This window comes from Takifugu flavidus, chromosome 4, assembly GCF_003711565.1.
Source record: "Takifugu flavidus isolate HTHZ2018 chromosome 4, ASM371156v2, whole genome shotgun sequence".
In the NCBI taxonomy this organism is placed as follows: Eukaryota; Metazoa; Chordata; class Actinopteri; order Tetraodontiformes; family Tetraodontidae; genus Takifugu; species Takifugu flavidus.
Genome location: NC_079523.1, coordinates 1,597,013 through 1,617,591, shown reverse-complemented (window position 1 = coordinate 1,617,591; position 20,579 = coordinate 1,597,013). Strand labels below are relative to the sequence as shown.

At 46.9% G+C, this 20,579-nt stretch overlaps 1 protein-coding gene across 1 annotated transcript in view; it reads left to right on the top strand.

Moving 5' to 3' along the window:
- foxp1b (forkhead box P1b) overlaps nt 1-20,579 on the top strand; it is an 84,239-nt gene that overhangs the window by 19,512 nt on the left and 44,148 nt on the right. Inside the window, 1 exon segment of the mRNA XM_057028873.1 lies at nt 19,322-19,480. Within this exon segment, the coding sequence (XP_056884853.1) occupies nt 19,322-19,480 (159 nt within the window).

The window sequence follows — 20,579 nt, the reverse complement described above, 5'->3', positions numbered from 1 at the left end:
TAATTCCTGTTGACTTTCCCTTCTTTGGTTGCCAGAGGCACATTCGGATTCGCCTCTCCAAGACAACAGGGCTACAACTTTGATGAATTGATGCAGGGAGAGAGGGATGGAAAAAGAGGGAAACGTGTCGCGGATGTGCACTTGACACCGAGAAGGGGCTGAAATAAATCCTCCCCGCTCAAGCGTAGCCCCTGTTTTCCAGGCTGAGGAACTGTTACCCTCCAGAGTTTACGCTTTCTCTTCCTTTATTTGTATTACGCTGTTTTCCCCCCCTAGAAATTAAACGCTGTGCTTGATTAGATCAAGTTGAAAAGGGTTGCGGTGTATTAGTTTGTTATTTTTGGGCTTCGGAACGAGCAGATAAAATGTCTCACTCTCAGCTGGTGAGACTGGGCTGCCCGTGTGGGTCGTCTTACTGGGAGGCAGCCAGTCCTAATTCTCCCATTAGACTGACCCAGGATTTTCACTCATGCACCATGAACCATGTTAATTGTCCCCGGGGCTTTACGATCTTCCCTCAATTACTTGATAACTTTTTACTTTTGTGGCATTTCACACTCTTTCTTTTATGTTTTATTTGCAACCTGGACTAACACGATTCAAACAGGAACACCGTCCCCCCCCCCCCCCCCCCCCCCCTTACCCCGGCTTTGTTCTTCATAACAATCTTTGTTCTTCACCCGGGATGCTATTACCTCTTTAGATGGTGCAGAAGTCTAAAACCTTTTTAGTCTCAAATATCTGAGAAGCCCTTGAGTGAGCTGGAACAACAAACCTGGCAGTGGCATATCATTTATTCTGATTAGTGAACATAACTATGAAAGACAGTCCTCATTAATAAAGACGGGGATGAAATAATTGTAATCTGTTTGATCATCTCTATCCTGACAGGGGAATTCATCTTTTCGACTAGTCAGATTTAGGGTGAAGTGGACCATAAGCCCGATTTAAACATCTCTATTAGCAAGTCGAATACTGTTTATCAAGGAGAGGATGAAAAGAAAGTGCTCTTTCTTTCTGATCTCTGAGGGTTGTGAGGGTCAACAGTGTGTTTGCACATGTTGGGCATGTTGCAGCCGCCCCGTCGGGCTGCACACACTTGTTTATGCAGATGCTTGTGTATAATATATGAGTGCACGTTATTAGGGAGCGCCACTATAATATGTTGATAAGGCTTCGGCAGAAAATGCAAACTTGTTTGTGTTTGTGCAGCAGAAGTCGTGGTTGAACGTTATTCTCATGAGGAAGTGAATGCCGAGGAAGGAAAAACAAAAAAAACAATAGCTTGGGAGGGTGTTTGGCAATACGCAGCTCTGTGATTTAAGTGATGTTGCAACAGGAAGTTGTGTCGCGTAGCTGCAGCCGTCTGCTAAACACGCTGATAAACCTGTTGGAACATGTGACCTCCTGCCTCCCAACTCACAATCTATGGAAAATATGAACAGTTCCATCATTTTTTAGACCATCTAACCGTCCAAATAACCTTCGAATGGAAGGAAATCTACCTTACGTCATCGTGAGGTTGCCAGGTGTGATCCTCATTCATCTCTGGCTGCGTGTGGCGCGGCCACAGCGTAACGGCGCGGCCACGGCGCGGCCACAGCGTAACGGCGCGGCCTGCAGAAAGAGCTGAGTGAGCACTGCTTTCCTCTTTGCATAATGCAAGACGCACGCTCCCCTTCCGGAGACCTGCGGAGCTGCAAATGCGCGTCCAAGCCGTCGTCAGACAGTGTGGGTTTTTTTTTCAAATGACAGGAGGAAATGCCGGATAAACGGGAGGCTCGGGGAAGAGAGCGAGTAGAGGTCCGAGGAGTGAAGCCGGGCTGCTCCCGCTGTAAGCTAATGGTCAGACTTTGAGGCTTTCAGCGGGTCAGAGAGGAGGTCAGAGAGGACTTGCTGCTTCACAGCTCTGCTACCCACTGGGTGGACCGGAGGGGTAGGAGCACAGGAGCACGGTTTTCCCAGCATAAATCCGAACTGGACTCCTGCTGCTATCTGTATTTGTGCTACAGAATTAAATATTGGAAAAATGCTACTCCACAGTATCATGTTGCCGCGCAAACTCCGGCAACTCCCATGAGCTTCCGGGTATCTCCTTGTGTACTCCTGCATATTTTCCAAGCTGGGAACACGGTAGCACCAACTTATTGGAAAATCTGGCGGCGAGGATAACATCAGTGTTATGACACTGCATATTGCCCTAAATTGCTTTATTGGTAAAATGATAGTGCTCGTCCAATTTGAATAATTTTATGGAATCCCTCACAGAACAGTTTAATTATGTTATCACACAACTGGCAACATCTGTCTTTATACCACAGCACATGACAGTTTTATTACACACTGATTTTTTTTTTTTCTGGTTCTGGCAATTGATGTGTGATCTGATTAATAATCATGCAGATGGAGGTGAAGATTGAACAGTGATGTGCGGCTATGTCGAAAAAAGCGGAACCATTATGAAAGGAAAAGCAACACAGCGTGTGAGAAAGAAATGAAAACATTCTGGCTTCTTCTGTCCTCTTTGTAATCACACTTTAAAGAAGAAAAACCTCGTATTTTATCTCTCCCATGGAGGGAATTAAGGCATGTGGCCATTTTACCCGCTCGCTGTGCCTGGGACGGTCTAAAATGGCAGCGTCCAGGTGAGGCCGCTCACGTTGACCAGCTCTGCCGTCTGTTTCCACACACTAACACAATGTTAATGCGTGCGCTTTGTTTGTTTGTTTGTTTGTTTGTGTCCATCTGCTTGAATGGTCCAGACAAGTAGATGTAGAAAAAAAGCTTTTGGGGGAAAACCAAGCAGCACCCCTCCTTTGTCTCGGGGTGTTCCCCAGGAGGGAGACTTTGACGTGTTGGTCCACATCCTGTTTACTCACCAGTTCTAGGGGCCTCACCCACCCACCCACCCCCCCTCCGAAAGAAAAAAAATGCACAAGAATCGTTTCCTGCGTTTTCCACTCAAAAATGTACAAAAAAAGAAGAATCCCAGAATGAAGGACTCCACTCGCTGCACCCTCGGCGTTCCAAATAAACACACCCTGTAATTCCCTCTGCATCATCACCAAGAAACAGTTGGAGTCGGCTCAGAGAATCCTGGAGACAAATTAGATCATTTACCGGCTTTATACAAACGGCCTTTTAGAATAATAAGACAGCTGCCGAGCGTCCAGTTGTCACCCAGAGCCGATTCTTTATTTTAATCTTGTTTCTCAGTGTTTATAGTCGGGGAAACTCTGAGTGTGCAGCCGTTGTGTGTGAGGCTTTATCTGCTCTGTCCCTGTGGAGGACGCCTGGACGAGGAACCCTCTGAAGGACGTGCACGCGTACCGACGTCTCCTGCGTAAACGATGTCAGCGTATGGCGGTATCATTAGCAGGAGTGAAGTGGCTCTCGTCGTGCGGCGCCAGGACGGTCTTTGATGGCCGCGGCCTGCGTGTTTACGCTGAAGAGGGCAACTCTAAACTTGGAGCAGGTGTTTGAAGCAGCTGGCTGGAGGCAGACAGGGAAACACGTCTGCATCAGTTTTGAAGGGCTTAGCGAGAGGCCTCGGCAAGCCAGAGGACTAATGCATCTTCAGTGTTTTATTTAAAGTAGTGCCAGCATCTCCTCCTGAATCAACACACACACACACACACACGATTCATCACACGCCGGCACGCAGGGTAATTTTGCGCTGTTTAGCTGAACAACGTGTGTGTTTAGTGTTGTAAATAAGTAACTGTTTTAAGATGGCCTCAGGAGGCTGCGGTGGGGGGAGTGCGCGCTCAGACACGACTGCCGTTAATAACCATTGTCAGGGTTCGTTTCAACAAAAGCCCTCTCTTCATCCTCATGGAATGTTTACATGTCGTTGAATAATAACGTGATTTTACGGAGCCATTCATTAAGGAGAACCGATCTGACCCAATTTATTAAGATGAGACTTAAAGATGCACAATGCCTCATGGGAAAACATTTAAGCACAAGGCCTATTCATTTTTAATGAGAGCGCTACTTTAAAAACTTCATAGAATTAATATGTATCAGTGAAGTCTTTCCTGTGCAGAAAACTTCAGGGTAATTAATATTCATAGGCTGTGCTTGTTAACACCCCCAATGCTAGTGCAATGTAGATCCAATTAACATAGAATGGACCCCAAGGATTTGGGCAGATAAGGGTTAAATGAGCTATTGAAATTGAAACTGGGACTCTCTCCCCTTAAAACACTTATTTGTTTCAATGCCACCTCGTGCTCGTGGCAGATGACGGCATCTTTGGGGCGTTTGCCATCGCCTGCAGAGGTTCGCGCGCCCGTGACCACATGCACCCGCTGACATGCATGTATGCATGGAGGGCGTCCCCTACACAGCCATGCTAATGTGAAAACGCTGTAGCTAGCCTGCCTTTTATATCTTATTCATCACCTCCTGACACAGTATGGATGACAGTGTTCAGTCTCAGCATTACTCTGCACGGCCGGGCCAGGCGGGGCCACAGGGGGAGACCTGCTCCAGTTTTAAACCTCGACGCTGACGGTTAAATGCACGTTTTCCATCCGTTTGTTAGCGCACAGACTCTAAGGTATCCTGGAATTCTGTCGCCCATCCCGCAGCTTCAAAAGGACCAAAACTTAGGGAGCATTAAACGGTTAATCGTACAGAACTCGCCGAGGACGGAGAGCAGAGTCTTTATATTTATTCCCCATGTGAGGAGCTCACACTGCACTGTTTCAGCTCCCCACACCATAAAATGTGGATATAGGAAAGGTTTTAGGCTAATGTGATCACCGATAGCGAAGAGTTATGGGTTTTATTTTTAGAGCAGAAGGAACAACCGCAGCCGTAGAGGACAGGTTACACTGAAGTCGTTTCTCCGGTGTGTAATGGTGGCCGACACCATTAGAGGGAGACATACGTGCTGGGCTGCAGTTCACAGCAAAAATCTCCATTTGTTTAAGTAAAATGTGGTTTCAGATGTGTGTTTGTGTGATACAGGACATGAGCTGCCTCACATAGTGAACATGGACACATTAGAACTGGAATAATCCCTTTACAAAGTTGATCGGGAATAAAATATTCATTGCTGCGACAGCTCCAGAGCACAGTGTGTGTGTGTGTGTGTGTGTGTGTGTGTGTGTGTGCGTGCGCGAGCTCCTCTGGAGAAACTTTGACAGCTGTTTTTGGCGTGCAAGGTGCTTTCTGACAAATCACCAGTGCTGACGAGGCCTCGTTGAAGTAAATGTGTGTGGACGGCCGCGCCATGTGCGGCTCCCTCCCAGTGAATTTGATTGTTTGACATGCATGCGCCCATCAAAGCGTGTATCGGTGATTAATAGCAACCCCCTTGCATGTTCAGCGGTGACACGGCCTCTATTTAAAAGAAAAATGGCCCAGGTCGGTATTCACTGGTGAATGGCTGTATACCATTTAGAGAATGATGTGCCGTGATGGGATGTGTGGTCATAAATAACAGTGATGGCACGGCAGCATCCTGTGAATGACACGTGCCATAAATATTTAGCCCGGACACACCGCGGTCCTTACATAAGCCTCGTGCAAGTCCTTTTTCTTGCTGTAAAAGAAAAGCGGGAGCTATATTTTATTTAAATGGACAGAAAAACAACTGTTTCTTCCTCCTGGGTCGGTGTTGCAGAGACCTCCAGAGAAGGAGGTGCGGCTCCGCTGGAGTCTCTGATGAGCTGTTGTTATTTGCTTGTTTACAACCTTTGACATGATGTAAGTGGACGGCTGTGAGGCGCCGGCCAGTAAATGCCACAGAAAATGAGACAGTCCTTTATGCCTTCCCTTCCCCTCCCCTCCCTTCTTTTTCTCTTTTCCTCTCCTTTTTTTTCGATGCATTTGACTGAAGGAACATGAGCCTGGAATATAAGTAACTGTTTTTTGCATTAGGTACTCCCTGGAGGAAGGGGAAAATATCATGTCCCTGCGTGAAATGCGAATGTGAAATCTAGCAGAAAGAAATATTTATGACCATTTTCTGCTTGATTAGAGCTGGATGACATGCCTTAGGAGAGAGTGAGTGGACAAAAGGCAGCAGTGCTGCTTCTGGGCAGATGTTAAAGAAAGAGTTGTTTGGGGAGGAGGGCGCTCAGACCGGGGGCTCTGCGTGCACGTCTTTGTGTGTGTCGGTGGGTGGGATCGGGGAGGGGGCTCGGGTTTGGAGGAAATTGAGTAAGTGCAACCGTAGTTTGCCGTGATCCAGATGGGAAACACAGGATTCAGGCATGCAGAGTCGAATCCTTTAGATCAGCTCCTGAACTTCCATAGGACGTCTGGCACACGTGACCTCGCGTCATTTCGTCTTCACTCCCGTGTGTCGTCGAAATAGGAAAAGAGAGGCCGAACTCCACCTCCTGGGGAGCTGCAGGGCGCCTGGTGCATAATTGAGTTGTGTGGATGTGTAACAGCACAAAACCTGTCTAAGCAGTTTTCTATTTGCGACTGTTGTCTGTGACGACACAACCTATTATGGCCAAAAATGCAAACCAGTGAGCGCGTTAATGTGTCGCTAACAGCCTGTGCTCACGGCAAACAGATGTATTTTCCCTCTGTCTGCGCCTATTGACATAAAAGTCCTCTCAGACGAATCCCCTCTGATGCTTTAGATGATTAAAGGCGTACTCCCTGTGTCTGTGTTTGGTGATGGAGAAATTTGTCTGTATATGTAAGATTCATCGTTGTCTGGCTGCTAGGCCGACTTCCTTCGGGGGAGTGAGGGTGGTGTGTTTTAACTCTGGAGGTGCTGGAGGAGAGCCGTGTTTATGATTATCCTCCATCCCCTACAAAAATAGAAACTATCCTAGTTCCAATTAAATATGTTCTTCCCAATAATGACAATTCCACCCCTAAAAGTGCTATTAATGGATCCTTTGTCAGGCACAAGTCTGTCAATGACTGTCTGATAACTGTATTGATGCAACTATCTCCATTACGCAATCGGTAGATGGTGCGTCGGAGGAAAGGCAGCAGAGGAGCCGTTTCCAACGGACCAGATAAGTACAAAACTGAGAGCATGATTAATTTTTCAATTTCTCTCTGCGGATATCTAATAATTGTGCTCATAGATAGCCAAGGGCTCTTTTGTAACATTAACATGCAAAAGAAAAGTTAGAATCAAAAAGATGGTATTTTGGATTAAATAATGTAAAATATCTGCGGGGCAACAGGGGAAGAAGCAAAGCAGCTCAGGTTTGTTCTTCAAATGTTTTCCAGCAGGCCGACGCCTTGTTGCTGAACTCTTATCTGCTCACTCAACATTATATTTATTTTCCCTCATTGCAAAAATGCAAATTTCTCCAACCTTTTAATAACATCCTTGTCAGTAGTTTTTTTTTAAAGGGACCATTAGAAATGTCAGCTGGACACTGGCAGAATTGTGTTTTTAATTGCTATATAACTCCACTGGACAGGCGGGCGCGCTCATTTATTTATCCATTTGAGTTTTTGATAATTAACGCCAGACGGTCTGCGGCATATCAATGCCGGGCTCTTTGATCTGCTGGAGAGCGTTGGGAGGCGCACGCTTCTTATTCAGACACACCAGCGTGTTATCTCCTGGCTCTCCAGCAGAGAGAGGCTTTGCCCGCAGGACGCGGAGCCTCGGAGCGGGTGGCGCCGTCGGCTCGCCATCGTCTCCCTTTTGCCTTTTCTCTAAGTCCTCCTCTGGGCCCGCTCCCACGTAGCATCACCTCCATCTCCGATGGCCGTGGCGGGGCACCTGCGTCGGTGGATCAGATCTGGCCGGGCGGACGCCTCTTCCGGGGAAACGTCCGGCCGGTCCTGCTGGTTGCAGGCGGGCTGAGTGGCCCTGCGTGTCTCCGCCCATCATCTCCAGAACGCCATCAGGGGCAGCGCTGCTCTGTGCCCACGCGCCGCCTCCTCAACCCTCTTTGTGCCGCGGACGTCTCGGAAGCGTGCCGCATTTAACCCGACGCTCTCGCAAATCCTTTTCTAGAAAAGCGGCGCGTTTGGACGCCTTCTCAGCTCCGTGTTCCTCCGCAGGGATTCGGGACTCGAGTTTCAGGCCGTTTCTCTCCTCGATCTGATGAGGTCTCTCGCCGGCACGCCGGCCGCAGCCTCCGGTTTCGCAGCGCGTTCCTTTGATATTGCACTGCCCTCCCTTCAGAACCACACCGGCTTCCAGGGTGGATTGAATTAACGATTTGTGGCGTATTTATCTCAATCTGAGAGTAATTTTGTGCTCTCTGTCTTAGCACTCAAGCTCAATGAAAACAATAGATGGTGTCCTTATCTTCTGCAGTGAAATCAAGATAGGCCCGGGAGGCTGGGAGTTATTTGTGGTTGGTTTGGGGTGGAGTGGGGAGGCGAACAGGAAATGGACACCCGTCTCACATTACCTCTCACCAAACTGATGGAGAGAGTCGGTAGGATTTTTTTTTAATCAGTGGAAAGCTGTGTTCTAATGTAAAAAGTGTCAGAGATGAACCGGAGCCCTGCGATGAGTGAAACCTGGTCAAGTCCTGTGTTAAATTGAAAAAGGTGCCGCTGGGATTAGAAGGTGAGAGGACGGGTGGGGGTGGGGGGCTGTGGCGGCAGCATCTTGGGCAATTATCACAGTCTCTCAGTTACTCCTGAGGCCTCCTGCCTGTCTGACACACGACTCCAGATACACAAAGATGTGGGGAGAATGCAGGAAGAGTTGTTCTGAAATGCTGAATTTGTTTAAAATAAAGATGAACCTGGATATTTCTGCTCCTAAAATTCTTTTTTTTTGGATGTCTCCTCAATAAAAATATGCAGGATTAAAATCAGATTTGGGCCTTTTCTTTACCCCCACCTGGGTGATCATCAAGCTAAATACTTGTCCTGACACATCCCAGAATAAAGGAACACTTCCTGGCAGGTGCATTAGGAGCGGCCACACATTTTGACTTTAGAAGTGAAAAAGAAATTGTAAACTAGATGGTGGGAAGTGACTCAATTCTCCCCTGATAAGTGAGTGTGTGTGTGTGTGTGTGTGTGTGTGTGTGACCTGAGTGGGAGCCAGGGAGCCAGCACTTACCCCATATTTTAACCAGATGTTGAGGAAGAGAAGAAAAGCCTCAGCAGAGTTTTGCAATCAAAATAATTATCTTTATGGCTGGATGTTTACAAAGTGTTAATGGGATATTGTGCAGGCAGAGCGACCGCCCGTGCTCGGAGGTGTTTAACACAGCCTCTCTCGTCCAACACCTCTCACTCTGTGGCGCAGCAGCCCACTTTAGAGACGTCTTAACAGCCTTCTTCAAAAGAAGGCAGGAACATCTGTAGGCTGCCATGAATCCAGCTCATCTCCTGTTTCTGCCCACTATGAATCACCACAGACAGGACGGGGAGCGCCGGATTCTGCCTCTGTGATTGACAGCCACAGAAGCGCAGCCGCTGATTTGTAGCCACGGGGCAGCCGTATTGCTGTAACCTGTCCTCCTGCCAAGCATCCGCGTCAGACGGAGGGGAAGGTGCAGGCTCTCGGCCCTCCCTTAGTCGTAATTCACGCTCTACAACTGATTCCTGATTTGATACAGCGGGTTGTTTTCTTTATTTATTACCTGATTGGGCAGCCAAATTGAAAATGTCCATATGTAGGCTGCCGTCTAATAGAAATCCCTCGTTTGACTCCAGGGAAGTTTGTTTTTGGCACATGTCGGGTTTGTGGCGTTGTCGTCTGAAAGACGTTTTCCTCCGAGGAGCTCGTGTTTAATTTGAGTCATCACAAAAAGCGCCTTCCTTTGGTTTGCGGGGACGCCGACGTCCCCCATGAATAAAGAAGTAAATGAGTGGAAGAAAAACAGGTAATTATGTTGAACCAGTAAATGAATAACCCAGTAACCGCCGGTCCTAATTGATTTTTGCATTTGTTTTTTATCTACTGTTTCTCTGTTTGTTAACTTTTAACTTTTTTAACGTGGAATTAATCGATGGCGCGGACAAAGAATGGAACACTGCGAACCGCACGCCCATGGCGCCCGTTTGGAGCGGCGTCGCTGCTCGGAAGAGCAAAGGCTTGTCATTGTGTGCACAGTTTTCTTTAGCTGTGTTTGTCGGTGGCGTTAAATTATGCAAATGAGAGGGTGTTAAGAGCTCGGTGGGTAGGCCCGGGCGCGCCTGTCCTGGGTCAGCTGCTCCAAATATGTGGCGGCCGTTGTGTGTGCGTGCGTGTGTGTGCGTGTGCACCAAGTTCCACCACTTCATACCCAGCGCGGCGTCTGGAGTGATGACATGTGCTACTTTGCATGTAAATTCTTTGGCGATTCACCTCCAAGTGAACCTGTGCGGAGCGATTCCGATGCTGGCTTGAAGACAGAGGTGTGTTTTTATGACTAGGTGAGGCACGTCCTCTCCAAGGCCCTCCAGCTCCGTATCCCTTTACCCTCCCCTTTAATCACTGTATGGCTCGCTCTCATAAACTCCATGAGGTGTGTATGAGTGTGGGTGTGTGTGTGTTTGCCTGTGTGTGAGTGCCATGCGCGCATGTGCCCTTTCTTGTTTCCCCGTTTTTAAACTTAATCAGCAAAAATAAAATCAGTTGCGAGCCAGCTCATTTTAAAGAGGTGATTATTGGTAATAAATACTTTTTTTATACATACTTATTACTGAGGCAGTTTTCTTCTTGCACTTAATGAGAGTAATTTGATTTGCTTGAGTGATCCCAGTTTCCTAGAATTAATGCACCAATCCCCATTCCAAGATAGAGTGAGATCTAAGATTCTTCACAGGTCGTGTGCTGCTAGATGCACCCCTCTCACATAGCAGCTAATGGAGTTGAACAGCAGTCTGTCATCCCCCCTCAGCCCCCCCCCCACCGCCCCCCCCCCCCAGCAGCAGCAGCTCTATCGCCCACATGCCCTTGGTTTTTGCCTTGCTTGTTGTTTGGGCTCCTCCTGTCACCTGCTTTCTGCTTTTACCCCTCGTTCCTACCCTCCACTGTCAAGCTTTTCTGTCAGGTGGGGGCGTGGGGGGGCGGGGGGTGATTTATTCTACATGTTGATGCATTCGCTCATCAATGGAAATGCAACATCTGGACGCATTCATCAACTGGTTTTATTATTTAAGGTGTTTAAGTAGCATCAGAACCTGTTTTTCTTTTTCCGCGCCCGTCTTTCCCTCAGCTTGTTATGTGCTGTTAATATTTCCATCCATCAATCCTTCGGCATTAGTGCATAACTAAATATGAGTTGTGGTCGCCTTCTCCTGCGACATTTATTAAAGCCTCAGGTCCCAGCCCCTAAAGCTGAAGGTGGCGCAGGCAGATTGAGGGCGTCCAATTCTGTCACCACACCGCGCTCCGCATCTTAATTAAGCTCGAGGTGGTTTAGCTTCTGCTCCAAACAGGTTTTTTTTGTCTCTAAATTATTATTTTGCTAGGTCAGGAAGGCTGAAGACTGAATATGGTTGTTCTGTTTTGGCATGAAGTCACTCTCCAAAGAAAATGCTCTTTTTGACCTTGTTAAAGGGTCGTGCGCTGGGTTTTTTCTGTGTGCTTGTGAATAAAGGGAGCAGTGGATGTGCAGGCTGGGCTTTCAAAAGATGACAGATATGGTGGAACAAATCCTGGCAGAATATTGGACGGAGAAGTGTTCTAACGTATGGACTCGTGCTCTTTGCCTCAAGCGCCTCTATATGAATCGCTCTGTTAGAACTTGTCATTGTGGAATGTAGAATGTTATTTTAGGGGATGGGACTCGTAATATGACAGGAACTAGATGACAATAAAGGAGATTCAAATGGGTCTTTATGGCGCTGCTGATTTGGACGCCGTTGCATTGATTAGACTGTGTTTTGGACAGCAGTTGAGTTTAGTTTCATTAAAGGAAACAAGACTCTTTATTTGTTGACATTCTTCTCCTGCCAGGTACATTATTTTCTCATTTGAATTTGAATTTTCTGCAGCTTTACATACGTGTTGCGTTAACAAAAAGCAGCCTATTGCGGCCGTCGCAGCAGAGGAAGTCAACAGAGGAGGCTGCTTTTAGTGTTTATGGCTGGCTTATATTTTTGTGCAGCTATTGTCGTGCAATATTAACTGTCAGCACAAAGCAAACAAAGTTTCTGTTTGATTACATTTGGGGTTGGCCGTTGGGAGGAAGCATTACTGGGTTTCACTTTAGGCTGTTTAAGATAATCTTGCTCAAACATCTACTTTATAACAGTGTCAGTCTTAAACATTGCTGTACCTGGAGTTTAAAAACAGCCTGCCCATACATCTTCCATTTCCTGCTGCAGTATGTCAGGAAGAGATTCATATTCTTAAAAATGAAGCATGAAAAAAGTGACACCGGTTATGTGCCGGCTCATCTGTCTGTGAGACTGTAATGCATCACGGTCCAGAGTGACAGGGGATGTGTTTGACCCTGCTGGAGATGATTCCTCTTTATGGACAGGGCAATCAGATTTTTTTCCCTCCTTTTTCTCCTTCCTTCCTTTATTCCTGGCAACACGGGATCGTATTACCCCTCTTGGAATGACTTCAGCAGAGACCCTGCTATTCCCAGGGAGCTGTCTCTCCCTGCTGCAACTCAATCCATAGCCAATTGGACGGCCCTGTGATTTATAGAAAATCTTCTGCTTTGGAGAAACTCTCATCCGACACACACATTTACACTCACACACACACTGGGAATTCTCCTTCAGTAGCGCCTGATGTGTCGGGTCTCGGGTCAGCGCGGTTCAAGGCAGAGCACGTCGCAGGGACAGACTCGTAAACGCCTCGGCACCGTCGGTAAATCCGTCGCAACTAATATTGGGAGAAGAAAAGTCACCGCGTTTAAATAAAATAGCAAATACCTTCAATAAACAGGGCACTTTTAGTGGCTCCTTGGCTCCGTGTCATTTTGAATCCATCTTGAAGGAGCGGCTAAAATTAGCCTCGGGCGGTGTCGGGCTTGTCTGTTTTACTGATTTGGGGCATTATTCATCTCCATGAGCAACTTTTGCATCCACGCCGAGTTAATTAGCTGAGTGGTCAAAACAAGGGAGTCGGTTCAGGCCCCGAGCGTCACGAGGCTGCGTAGCTATAGCAACTCGCCGACCACTCCTCCGCCGCATTAGCACCGTGCTGCAGCTGTCTGTAGGCTGCATTCATCTATATTCACCACAAATAAATTGAAAGATTAGGGGTTTTACTGGTCATATCCTGGTTGTCTCCAGTGTATCAATAATGTTGAGTCCTCCATCTATGAGACCGGGGCAGACAGATCTTCCCATTTTGAACAATGTCTTTCACGCATGATAAAATCTGCTCACAGTATTCCAGGTCTCACGCTGGGCTTTTGCAAGCGCCCACTTTCCCAAGCACAACACGGGTGATGCAACAGTTCTAACGAAGATGCAATCGGAGGAGCGCGTGTTTCCTCGCGGTCCGGCTAAGCACCCGGCGCAGTCGGCGCTCCTCTGCTCTTTTCCTCCCATTTTATCAACTTGACAGATTTTATCGCCCTATTCACCGGTGGGTATCCTGGAGCATCTTGCGCTCAGAGCGAAAAAGCTAAGGTCAGGGAAAGAGGAGCGGCTGAGATCGGCTGGCTGCGCTGTTCCCAGATCGCCGCATCTCCTGCCTCCCTCCATCTGCATCTGAATGACACTCCTCATTGACTCCGTTTCTGACTGACTTCCCCGTGTGTGACCTCCCTCATTGAGCAGGTCCATTCACAGGAAGCGCTCCGCTCCAGTCAGACGCCCGTCTGTCGGCGTGGGGGGGGCTGCATCTGGCTGTACGCTGATAGACTTTCCACTGGAGTGGATTAAATCAGCATCAGGCTAGTGGAGCTGATTACCCCAATATGAAGATGCTGTATCTTAATGGTACATATTTTCATGAGGCAGCCCAGTTGCCTTTCATTTTGCAGCTAATATGTCTGTTCTTATGAGTCATTTACTTCTTTAATTACCTTTAGCAGCAGATGCACAATGGAGTATTAATGTGAATGATTTTTACTGCCACTTTATCATACTGAGCCTGTGAAGTTGAAAGGCATAATTGAGGTGGAAGAGCGATCGTGAGTGAAACAATATTTAGCGTGACAGCTTCTCTTGTACTCTGGGAGGGTGTTTATGAGTTTACACCACACTATAGCAGCAATAAACACACCATTCCTTTATTAACGGCGGGGGAAAGAAGTGCTTTCACTCAGGTCTGCTCCGTTATTAAACAGCGAGGGGAAGTTGTTTTGTATGATCAGACAACACTGCGCTGGTGCTGCTCTCCTGCCTGTTGTTGCGTGTCCCACGTGTTTTGCATGCATTTTTGTGGCTAAATTAAGTGTTTGCAGCATGCAAATGCTTTTTTTTCATCTTTCTTCCTTTTTACAGCATCTGTGACAACTCAGGTTATTTGCCTCTGTGTGTGTGTGTGTGTGTGTGTGTGTGTGTGTGTGTGTGTGTGTACCACTCTGAACACAGGCCTTCTTTAGCCATCTGTTATAAGCTGCTAGCTACGTGCGGCTACGCTACAAACGACGAGCGCTCAGCCCCACATGGCTGAGCTGACCTCGGTGGCGTTGGGGGGTGTTGGGGGGGGGGGGGGGTGTGACCTTTTCCGTAGCAGGTCCTGCGCACCCACACTGCCTGCTTGGGGTGTTGTTCGATACACTCTCCTTCCTCCAGCTCTTTCCTTTTTTTACTTCACACCCTTATTCTGTCCGCCCCCCCACCACCTTTGAGCTATCATCACTCCCGCATTACTGCCCCCTCTCCTCTATCTACACTCACAGTTAATAACTGTTCTTGTTTTTCTTACCATCATTTTTTCCCCCCCTATAAAAACATTTGTCAGGTTGCTGCCTCGGCTGTTTTTGGGAGGTTGATCAGGTTACGGGGGGGGGGGGGGGGTGATGTACAAACAAGACAGACTTTTAAGCTCATATTTCTGTCATAGGTGAAGATATGCACTTATTGTTCAAACACCATATTCAAAATGTTTAGTGTTGTCATAAATATTAATAGATGAGTTGAAAAGTGCCGCAAAGGAAGAAAATCTAATGGGTTGAAGTGGTTTAAAAACGTTGATTTATTTATGTATTCTACATGAATTAGTTTGGAAATCTAAACAGAGACAGGAGAGTGTAGTTGCGAGAGCCCTGTAATGTGCCGGGTTTTAGCATGGGGCCTGTTTTCCATGTGGAGTGGCTTTTTGGAAATGGCATTAATTATATACTTAGTTGGAAAGCAGACTTTTCCTGCTTTGCATTGCAGATAAACGTCTGTTGCTGAGGAGACAAGAAAAAAAAAAGCAATTAATATAAATACAGCAGACTTGATCCTCACTGCTTGGATATTAAAAGAAAAAAAAATTGGCCTTTGTGAAATAAAAAAGAAAACGATGTGCAATTTGAGTGATTTAAAATTAAAAGCATTAAACAACAACACAGTTTAACACATAATGAGACAACTTTGGCTGCTTTGTTCGCGTGAATTCCACACGAGCCTCGGTCTGGCTGCCACAGAGCAATGTCACCGAAAGGAAAACAGCAGAAGTGATAAATGTCAGGTGAGACGAGACATGCAATGAGACGACCAGTCAGGAAGTCAAGCGGATAACCTTGACATTTAGGCTGGCAGTGCTGGAGCCCCACAGGGGCCACGGAGAGACCAGAGGGCCCAGTGTCTTCTGAGCCGGACTGCATTAACAGGTAACCTATTAGCCGTGTTGTTGCTGGCTGTCTGTGAGCCGCGCTCGTCTGACTATAAAAGGCTTCCAGGACATGCCCCTGGAGTGAATGCACACATACACACACACACACACACACACAAATACATGCAAATGATGCGCACCTTTCTGTTTCGGCTCTTTTTTTTGTGGCCACTGGGATCTGGTGACACCTGCTTGCACATCCTCTGGTAATTAGAAGCAATCTGCTTGAAACCAGTTCACGTTCAGGACCTTCTTAGTGTGACGGGAGAAGCTGGACGTTTGTAAAGCTGCAGAGGAACAAACTGACGTTGGCCTGTGTCTAATTGCCTGACGCTCCCTGAAGAGTGTTCTCTCCACATGTCTGTCCCTCTGTCACATTCCTTTTCATTGACACATTGTGCTGCTGTGCGTGCGTACGTGCGTGTCATTGCTGTTCTAGGTCAGTACAGTTGCACATCACAGGGGGGAAATGAGGCTATCTGGACTATATTGGTTGTTGTGGCAGTGGTAAAGAGGTGTAGTGTGGGATTTAGCCGAGAGCGGTCTTGACTGTGTGGCAGTGCTCTGAGCTGGGATTTGTGAGACACCCAGAGCTGGCTTTAGCAGCAGGAAACCCCAAAGCCTGTAAATAATCCACATGTGCAGGCTGCACATAAAGACATCCAGTTCTTAGTGGTTCCCTTATCACAGCGTGGTAGCCCAGGGACAATACGAGATGCTCCTGCCCCTGTTCACTAATACGCTCTGGAAAGATCAAACGCATTCCTTTTACTTAGCACGTTTGAACATTTGAACATTGGAGGTCTGAAAGAGGACTTAATATGAGAAACAACCTGATATGAAGGTAGTCCAGAGGCTGTGAAGATACTGGTCCAAGACTGCAGGATGGGCTGGAAGTGGGGCTACATTTGAAGGTGGTACCAGCTGTATAGAACCCCGACATCTGATTGTTGCCCTTGTTTTTGGCTCACCCTGTCCCCAGTTCCCATTTTATTTAGGAATAGCACATCTGTCTGGAGTCAGGTAACTCTGACCTGGAACTCAAGAGACACTGAATACCAGAGCAGGAGAAGGGAAAAGAGGAGTGGCTGCTGTGTAAACACCGCAGTCACGGCTCACAATAGGTTATTTTGGCTGTGCATTAGGCCTGTGAAAGGCATGCCGGCTCTGGGGGCTTTGGAAAGTACAAACATTACAGCAGCATTCCTAAACATGGACAAGAGCTCACGACAGGTTCTCAGCTCCACTCTCTGGGCCTTCGGTTGTCTCTTTTCAGCCGATCGTCCATTTCTGAACCAGCACCAGCGTTGTCCAATGACCTGGCCTGAACATAAAGAATGTTTCCAGATATCCAAGGTGATGTTTTTGCTAGCGTATTCGGTGGCCCTGGCCCTGTCTGAGGCCGATGTTGCCTGTCTCGAGATGGCACCATGCTGTGTTTTGCTTTCTTTTACTTTATATGAATATTACTGTAAGAAAACTTCCCAGAAATAGATCATCCATAAGTGTTGACTCAACTCTTATGTCAACTTTGTTCCAACACCCTCGGTTGCAGTCAGACGTGCACACACGCCACAACAAATTTCATTGCATGTGTCATCGGTATGAGTGGAAAGGAAAACAGTGAACTTTGTTTAATCTCCACCGTAGACTTTTCGGCCTCCTTTTCGATGAAAACGTCCCTGTGTTCTCTTTATTTTACTCTTTTAATCACCTCGGTTGCTGATGCGGTCTCTCTGTATGATGCACCAGCGTGCGCTACTTACCCCGTACCCCACGTCACGCTTCTTCTTCTCTGTTTTACGTAATCAGACAGTAACATTTTAAAATATTGCAGAGGTGTGGGAGTGTTGCTCGTGTAGTTGCTAGTTTCAATTTATGCACTTTCTTTATGAGTGTAGTGGCTTGCGGGGGGCCTCCCCCCTAAATTTGTGATGAAGAGAGCAATTAGGCATGCGGAATTGGTTACACTGCTTTGTGCACATATTCTTTGTATCAGGGCAAAGAGAAAAATAGACAGACAGGAGGAGAATTTATGAACTTCAAAGTTGGGATGGTTGAAATGCTCACAGTGTTGCCTTTGTAGCCTCTGGTCATATTTATGCTCCATGATGTCATCTGACAACCGTGTGTTTGGGAAGGTCAAAGCACAACACCCACACACAGACCGTCGTACAGCTGTTCACTCCAACTGTCTCTCCTCCCTCCGTCTTAAAGTATTGTCTGTCTTCACTGGCACTAAAGCCGGTTCTCATAGTTGTCTGTAGCTTTTCATCCATCCGCTGAGCTTTCTGTTCACCCTCCCTGTAGATTTGACTTTCACACTCTTTCATGGGTTTCACTCGCTTACGCACACGCCAGTCTACGGGCTGCAGCGGTGTATCGGCAATTTTCGGCACAACAGGCCTAGCATTGCAAATGTGGATAATGTAGCTCAGAACTTTTCATTTTGTAGCACTTTTTTTTTTTCTCCTGTTTGAGGTTTTATGAGAAAAATTGTAGCGTGCGTGCACAGAATGTCAAGGCCAAGTCAGTTTTGACTGAGCAGCATCCAGGAGTGATTTAACTCTCAACCAAATGACATGGTTACCGTGGTTTGGTGTGTAAGCGTGCAGCAGTGTGTTTGCCCCCAAATCCCAGAGAGGAATAAGGAAAGTGAGGGGAAGACTGGCTGATCATATGTCAAGTGAACATATCTACATCTGTAATAACACAATATTTAACTATCTTTTGTCAACTAGTTATGGAAGATGTAGAGGAGATGACCGGCAAAGTTGCCTGTAGGGTTTAGAAATGGTCTTTTTCTGAGGTGCTTGTGTCCCCCCCAGCCAGAAAAATGCCTCTCTGCCCCGTTTGACCAGGTTTGGGCCGATGGAAGCAGCACAGCACAGCAGCACAGCTCCGTTTCTTCACTTTCCAAATCACTGACTGGAGAACGTTCAAGTTGTCCGCCTGTGAGATGAGCTGGGATGAATGATGAGCGTGTTTGTTTAATTGGGTGAGAAATGGAGGAACATGGAAAGAATGAGGCAACTTATTTACTCAGATGGTTTAATGGTGGAGGTGTGAGCCCAGCCAGCTCACTGTGGGAACACAGCTCTTGCTTTTCTTGGTATTGCTGACCGTTTTCAAGACCACTGTGCCCCCCACCCCCGCCCCTCCAGCTTTGTTTGTTCTGGATGGCATGTTTGATTATTTATCATAAGGGGAAAGGGAGTAGCTGGAGCAATAAACATGTGACTGCACTGTATTTTGTTTTCCACCGACAAGGCCGCGGCCTTAACAGATATGAGAAGCAGCCTTAAAAATCTGCTTTTGTGTGAGCGTGACTGAATTAAAGGAGGATCAGAAGCAGTGATTTCTTTGTGACAGAGATCAGTAGATAAATATTTCTTTTGGAGCTCCGGTTGTTTTTTTCTTTTTCTTCTTTCTGTCACTGAATTTGTTTTGACACGTGGTCGTTATGAAAGCATTTTTAACGCCGGGCAGATTTATGCGTCTGAATAGGACTGCGTGAAAAAAACAACTCTGTAGTTTCTGTTTGTCACCCAACACAAAGAGGATATAGCTGTAATGGAATACATTCACTCCAATAATAGGAAACAAAGTGTCCTCAGGGAGTTTGAATACTGAGAATCTACTTCGAACCATTGTAATATGCTATTATTTAGACAACTATTTCTCTTGTAGGCTCTCCAAGTGGCTCGGCAGATACTTCTCCAGCAGCAGCAGCAGCAGCAGCAGCAGCAGCAGCAGCAGCAGCAGCAGCAGCAGCAGCCGCCTTCATCGCAGCAACAAAACACTGGTCACAAGTCCCCGAAACCCACCGACAAGCAGCAGAGCCAACAGGTGCAGTAAATATTTTGTTATTCTCAGCGACTTTGCTGCTCCAGATTAGCGGATGGCTCGGCTATTTGGCTTTGTGGTCGCTACTATAAAAAATAATAAACACGGTGAACTTGTGCAACTCGCGCTAGAACATTGTGTGAGAAACAGCACCAGGCGAAGCTCGCAAACAGGAAATTAAAATTGGCAGTGCAGCAGTTACAGTATGTATGCGCAGTCATTATAGGATCCATCAACACGTGCAAGCAAACACACAGCAGACACGTAATTAACATTAACATCACGCACATGTATGAAAAAAGGATAACAGACATAGTAGTGAATATTAAACACATATTTCCAGGTGTTAAAAAGTCCGTGTCCAGCCAGTGAACCCACTGTTTACTAGCAGACTTTCCACTTCTGCAACGTGCTTCAGCATGTGTGGCTGCTCCTGACCTCGGCCCTGGAAAGGTCTTTTCTTTCTCTCCATTTAGTTTAAGAGGTCATTGGCCTCTGTTAAAGCCGGAAAAACATGTGGAAGCGTAGAGGGAAGAGAGGGAACGGAGAGAGAGCGCACAAAAGGAGAGTCCAAAGCACTACCCCAGCTCAAGAATATCTATAAAAATATATATAAAAAGATTCGTTCGGAGCGAGAAGAACCGCGAGCTCCATTCTCCCAACACAGGAGTGAGATGGGTCAAGTGGAGTAGAATCTTGAAATCTTTGTCTTTGCATGTGCACACGGACGCACTCAGGTTTGTGTAGTTCTGTTTGTAGTTACTTTAGCTGAGCTTCATTTAATTTAACCCCCACCTTTTGTACCGGTCCGTAACTGTACACTGATCACAATCCACGGACAGAAGGTGAATACAGTCAATTAGAAGGACATCCCTGCAAAGAAATGCTTTTCCAGATGGTGGCCACAGACAGGTTCCATCTCCTCCTGGTCCTTGGGTAGAGTTCCATTCCATGGTTGCACTGAGGTGGCATCTGGAAGTTTTATGTATGAAGGTTCGCTGTGTCTCCCAGCACCGTGTCCAGAATGTGGAGGAGGTACCAGGAGAGGTGAAGGGAGGACAACAAGAGCCTGCAGAACTCTCATCTGCTGGTTTCTGTCACA